General features: G+C 42.6%; 1 protein-coding gene across 2 annotated transcripts; it reads right to left on the bottom strand.

The window, feature by feature from the left end:
* Positions 1-3,706: 3,706 nt before the first annotated feature.
* On the bottom strand, positions 3,707-6,450 carry FGFBP1 (fibroblast growth factor binding protein 1). Of its 2 annotated transcripts, none has more exons than XM_082462421.1 (2): positions 6,305-6,450; positions 3,707-4,806 (listed from the first exon to the last, which is right to left on the bottom strand). In XM_082462421.1, the coding sequence occupies exon 2, from the start codon at positions 4,784-4,786 to the stop codon at positions 4,073-4,075; it is 714 nt and encodes a 237-aa protein (XP_082318547.1). In that variant the 5' UTR covers positions 4,787-4,806; positions 6,305-6,450; the 3' UTR covers positions 3,707-4,072. The 2 variants fall into 2 exon arrangements, with proteins under 2 accessions (XP_082318547.1, XP_082318546.1); XM_082462420.1 differs by having other exon boundaries at positions 3,707-4,810; positions 6,305-6,437.
* Between the last annotated feature and the right edge of the window lie 282 nt (positions 6,451-6,732).

The raw sequence follows: 6,732 nt of genomic DNA, 5'->3' as shown, positions 1-6,732 counted from the left end.
AGATATACCATGTTCTTGGATTGGAAGAATCAACATTGTGAAAATGACTCTACTACCCAAAACAATCTACAGATTCAATGCAATCCCTATCAAACTACCAATGGAATTTTTCACAAAACTAGAACAAAATATTTCACGATTTGTATGGCAACATAAAAGATCTCAAATAGCCAAAGCAATCTTGAGAATGAGAAATGGAGCTGGAGGAATCAGGCTCCCGGACTTCAGACTATACTACAAAGCTACAGTAAGCAAGACAGTATGGTACTGGCACAAAAACAGAAATATAGATCAATGGAACAGGATAGAAAACCCAGAGTCAAACCCATGCACATATGGTCACCTTATTTTTGATAAAACAGGCAAGAATATACAATGGAGAAAAGACAGCATCTTTAATAAGTGGTGCTGGGAAAGCTGGACAGCTACATGTAAAAGAATGAAATTAGACCACTCCCTAACACCATACACAGAAATAAACTCAAAATGGATTAAAGACCTAAATGTAAGGCCAGACACTATAAAACTCTTAGAGGAAAACATAGGCAGAACACTCTAGGACATAAATCACAGCAAGATCTTTTTTGACCCACCTCCTAGAGAAATGGAAATAAAAACAAAAGTAAACAAATGGGACCTAATGAAACTTAAAAGCTTTTGCACATCCAAGGAAACCATAAACAAGACGAAAAGACAACACTCAGAATGGGAGAAAATATTTGCAAATGAAGCAACTGACAAAGGATTAATCTCCAAAATTTATAAGCAGTTCATTCAGCTCAATATCATAAAAACAAACAACCCAATCTAAAAATGGGCAGAAAACCTAAATAGACATTTCTCCAAAGAAGATATACAGATTGCCAACAAACACATGAAAGTTTGCTCATCATCACTAATCATTAGAGAAATGCAAATCAAAACTACAATGAGATATCATCTCACACCAGTCAGAATGGTCATCATCAAAAAATCTAGAACAATAAATGCTGGAGAGGGTGTGGAGAAAGGGGAACCCTCTTGCACTGTTGGTGGGAATGTAAATGGATACAGCCACTATGGAGAACAGTATGGAGGTTCCTTAAAAAACTTAAAATAGAACTACCATACGACCCAGCAATCCCACTACTGGGCATATACCCTGAGAAAACCATAATTCAAAAAGAGTCATGTACCACAATGTTCATTGCAGCACTATTTACAATAGCCAGGATATGGAAGCAACCTAAGTGTCCATCAACAGATGAATGGGTAAAGAAGATGTGGCACATATATACAATAGAATATTACTCAGCCATAAAAAGAAACAAAATTGAGTTGTTTGTAGTGAGGTGGATGGACCTAGAGACTGTCATACAGAGTGAAGTAAGTCAGAAAAAGAAAAATAAATACCGTATGCTAACACATATATATGGAATCTAAAAAAATAAAAAATAATAGTTATGAAGAACCTAGGGGCAGGACAGGAATAAAGACACAGATGTAGAGATGGGCTTGAGGACACGGGGAGGGGGAAGGGTAAGCTGGGACGAAGTGAGAGAGTGGCATGGACATATATACACTACCAAATGTAAAATAGACAGTTAGTGGGAAGCAGACATATAGCACAGGGAGATCACCTTGGTGCTTTGTGATCACCTAGAGGGGTGGGATAGGGAGGGTGGGAGGGAGACGCAAGAGGGAGGAGAATTGGTGATATATGTATATGTATAGCTGATTCACTTTGTTATAAAACAGAAACTAACACACCATTGTAAAGCAATTATACTCCAATAAAGTTGCTAAAAAATCCCCAAACTATCCTTATACTTAAAGCTGCTTTGAAACGGTTTTCTTGTACTTGAAACCAAAAGCATCCTAACTAATATATTGGTCTCGTAGATAAATTTCTCCAAATTTAGTGTGCACCCAAATCACCTGGGGATCTTATTAAAATGCAGATTTCAACTTAATAGATCTGGAATGGGGTCTGAGAATCTTTATATCTGACCAGGTACCAAGAGATGTCAATACTTCTGGTCTGAGACCACACCTTGAGTAGCAAGGTTCTAGACTGATCTTCTTATTTTCTTATATATTCTCTCTTTTCTTCTTATATCTTTGATTTTAAAAATTCTTTCTGGGATATTTCCTTGTTGCAATGTGTTTTTATTGTATTTTTCAATTATCATTAATAAATCAAGATATCTTTTAAAAAAAAAGGAGAGAGAACGGGGCAAAGCCACAGGCACATACAACCGATAGATAATGGTTGTTACCCTTTGCTTGTTGTGTTAGAAAAAAGAAAACTTCCACTTTTAAGAGTTTACATAAGGAAGTTCTGAGCTACATCCACAAGCCATTCTTGTGCCACGGACTTTAGACGGTCAGATGTGTTGAATATCCATTATGTAAGCCATGGGGCACTGGGTGCTTTAGATTTATTGACCAATGAGCATCTTACAACAGCTCTAAAGCTGATTACATTATCCCTGTTAAAAAAAGTTTAACGGTAAGGTGATTCATTAACCTGGGTAATTGCAAAGTCTGAAGATAGAGCAGCTTCTGGATTGCCTTGGTTTAAGCAATCCAATAATACTATCAATAGACTTTTATTATTATTATTCTGCTCCCCATTGTTGCCCTTCCTTTCTCCCTTCCTTCCCTCCTTTTTTCTTTCTTTCTTCTTCCTTTTTCCAGCATCGAAAAGTGCTTAGCACAGTGCCTGGTGCATAGCGAGTGAGAGAGTACTATTAGTGTTGATGATGTTGAGGATGATATCCAAACGTACTCTGATGCTGTCACACTCTGGGTGGTCATTGACAACCCTCCATGTAGGTCCTGGTAGGCTGGTGAGTGTAGGAGGCCCCTCTTCCACCCCATCTGCCATTCCTCCCTGACATCAACTCTATAAAGACTCCAGAGAACAGTACTTTTACCAACTTCTGCTCCTCGCTTTTTGTTCTTTGTGGAATTGTGACACGACACTGGGGCTACATCCTTCTCTCTCCCCAGCTCTTGAATTCAAACCCTTTGAGATCTTTCAGACTAACATGTAAATGACTAACAGCAATGTCACCCCTGCATCCCACCACCTTCTACCCATGTGGCCTTTCCCATCTTTTAGGATTTTTCTCATCTCTTTGCTTTCATACATCTGTCATCTGCCTAATGTGCCTCCATTCTGCCCATTTCCTACCTAAAGATACTCTCTCCAAATTCCAACTCCAGTATCACCTCTTCTGTGAAGCTCAACCTGAGATCTTCCAGAAGTTTCTGCCTTTTCTCTCTGGTTTTCTGCCCTGCCTTTCCCCCTTGTGTTGGAGTCTTCATCTCAGGGCGCTGTACTTATCTAGACCCATCTAGTCCTGAAATGAGCTCCCCGAGGTCAGGAGTCCCACATATGGCGAGTGGTCATGGGCAGCCCGGACTTGAATCAGTGGAGGGTGTTCCTCTATCCTGGGTTCAAATCCTGCCTCCCCTCTTACCGTCTGTGAGCCCCTGACAGGTGTCTTCATCACATTATGCTCCAGGTGTCCCATTTGAAATCCGTTCAGTAAGTATCAAATACCACAGACCAAAGCATGAAAGTATGAAGATAGGGATTCAGGACTGGGCCACCTTATGGGATGATTTGGGATGAGTGGTGAACAGGATTTTTTTCTACTGATATATGAGGACCAGTTTATGAGTTCATTGGAACCAACATAGAGAAACCAAACAATGGTTGAACATATTCCTGAAAAACGCACAGAGCTTTATTATATTTGGTAATTGGGCAGAAAGAGCATTGCACTGAAATCATCACTCTGGCTCATTCAGCTCAAAGAGTGGTCCTTACTGCCCATAGAAACATAGCTTTGTGGGCCATGGAAACATATAGAGGTCAACAGCCTCTTAAAATCACATGTAAGGAAATGAATATAAAACAAATTCCAAAATACAGAAACAAAAATTATAAAATCTGTTTAAATAATCCATTGCACTCCTACAGCACAAATGTTCATCTTACAGGGAACTGGGAGATCTTTACAGCATATGGAAGGGCTTTGACGTGACACCTCCTAATGGACTCTGTTCCCTTTTGACCTCATTAGCATGAACTGCCCTGTACCATGGACACGAAGAATTTGCAGAAAGAGCTCCAGGGCTCCCCACAGTACTCCAGGGCCGTCTTCCTCTGGTTTACCAAGTCTGGGTCTTCCACACACTCAGGATCTTTGGTGTTCATGGTCTGGGTCTTTGCTGGGCTGGTGGGGGTGGTCACTTTGGCCTTGCTCTGCTCCTTGGGAGACGGCTCCATTAACTCCTGGCTGGGCTTCTTGATCTTAATCAGAGTGGAGTTAACCAGCTTGAGATTGGATTCTGGAAACTTCTTTCTGCACACCCTGGTCTTCAGGATGCTCTTGGCATCACCACAGATGACCTTCTGCGAACGCAGATTCCGGCCAATTTGTTTCCAGTAGGCATTCTTTTTGTCTGATTCTAGGCATGAGGTTGGATTGCCAGTGAAGAAACAGGAAAACTCGTTGTCCTGTCGGGTGCACTCGACCTTCAGGGCAATGCCCTCCTCCTGCTTGGTCACCACCCATCTGCAGTCAGCATGGTCTTGGGTGATGAACTTGCCTTTGGTCAGGCGCTTGGGTGGCTGGCTGCTTGCCTCAGTCTGGGGCGCGCCTAGAGTATGCAGTTTATCTGTGCTGACTTTGTTGCCCTGTCTATTCCTCCCTTCCTTTTTGGCCTCCACCGAGAGCATTGGAGCAGCCAGAAGGAGGAAGGAGAGCAGGGCGAGGCTGTGGATCCTCATGGCTTCAGCTTGGTGGGAACCTGTCTGACAAAAGGCAGGTGAGTCAGTGCTGGGCAGCAGTTCAGCAGCACTAGGCTGCGAGATGACCCTCCCTCCAGCCTGACACATGGCTGCCTGCTTCAGAGAGAGATCAAGGAACCTTCTGTTTCCTCGACTTAGTAGACAAGCAACCTGTGTATTCGCATGTCTGCTTGACTTGAGTCTTGAACGTCAGAAACTTCCTACTCTTCATTCATTATTCCCCACCCTCTGTACCTCATTAACTCTCACTCCCTCATCCACTCACTTAGTTACTCCTCACTCCTTCATTCACCAGTCAGTAAGCATTCGTGGGGCACCTACTACTGGCCGTGCACTAGACTAGATGTTGAATTTATCAAGGTGAAAAAGAAAGTCTCACATCTTAAAAACTTAGAGGCAACTCTTTGGGGAATCTAAATAGCATTGATCAGGAGTCTGTCCCAACTGGGTCCCCAACTTGATCTTGGGCAAGTCACTCTCCCACTCTGGGTCTCAGCTCCTTTATCTGGAAATCAAGATGCTGGATGAGATAACTGTCAACTCTCTTCCAGCTGCAGTGGACTGAATTTCTATCTCACTGTCCTACAAGGACTCAGATGACCACACAATGAGAAAGGACATGGTAAGTGACATGAAAGGTGATGCTTGACCCAAGGTTAAACACGCATGAGGCTTGGACATTCTGAGATGGGTGGGTTTGTGAGGAGGGGTATTTGGGATTCAGTAAGAGCCTAAGGAAAGGCATGAAGGAGGGGTAGGTCATCCGAACTGACTGGGCAAAGTGAACCAGGGGAATAGAGGTGAATTTCTATCAGAGCATTTAGACTGTTGAGGCACTGTGCCTGGCATAGAGAAAGTCCTCAATCAATGCTTTTAAAAATAAATCATTTAATAAATAGGATGACCTTAACTGCTACACTAAACTGCATAGATTTTATCAGGTGGGTAACAAAAACCACATTTCAAAGAAGAGAATTAGCATTTCTATTTGACACCGACTATGTGCCAGAGCACTTGACCTGTATTTCATTCTCACCTTGTTAATTAGCACAAGAGCCCTTCCTGGTAGGTAATAATCCATCACCACCAGGTTACAGATGCGACAGTTAGGTTCAGACTGGTAAATAAATTGCTCAAGGTCCCATAGTGGGCAAGTGACAAAGCTGGGACAGGCAGCCAGAACTTCTGTCTCCGGTTCTTTATACCACCCCTTCCTCATTGAATACCTCTTGCCTTCACCTTACTCTGCCTTTCAGAAAATATTGGCAAGAAATAAAAAAGCAATTATGAACAACTCATTTGGTTTGGCTTAGTTTATGACGATAACTCATGTTATCAGTGCTCCATTTGAAAAGAACATAGAATTTTGTTTAAAAAGAAGCAGGTCTAAGTCTGATCTCATTCTACCCTGGGCATATGGCCTCTCTTTAGGACTGATAAAGGGGAGACAGTCACAAACTGTGAGTAATGAAACTCTTAAGAAAGCCAGGCTCTTACCTTGCTCTGAGTTTGCAGGTCCAGTACGATCCAGATGTGAGAGGGAGCTTGAAGGCTTACTGCTGTCTCATCTGCAGTGAGGCAATGAAGGCCCTTTATATAAGAGCCCAGGCAGACAGGGTTTTTTACAGCTCATATACTTGTGTAGCTTTATTCACACTCCTCCCAGCCACACCCCTTCAGAGAGAGCCAGTTCCTACAGGGAAAGTGGTTGGTGTAATCCTGTGGGAGGCGGGTTACATGCATGGCATTAGACCTGGTTCTTCCAAGCCCTTTTCCTTTCCCCTGGCAGCCAGTTGAGGAGGACACCTCAGCCTTGCAAAGACCCTCCATGAAGGGATGAGGATTCCAACAGCAAAATCTGTGGGGGAAGTTATAAACAATAGGCCCATTTTACTCAAAGCTTTCCCTTAATTCTCATCACAGCC

The sequence above is a fragment of the Balaenoptera physalus genome, assembly GCF_965194825.1.
Source record: "Balaenoptera physalus genome assembly, chromosome: 5".
NCBI classification, from domain to species: domain Eukaryota; kingdom Metazoa; phylum Chordata; class Mammalia; order Artiodactyla; family Balaenopteridae; genus Balaenoptera; species Balaenoptera physalus.
This window is presented reverse-complemented; position numbering and strand designations above follow the sequence as displayed.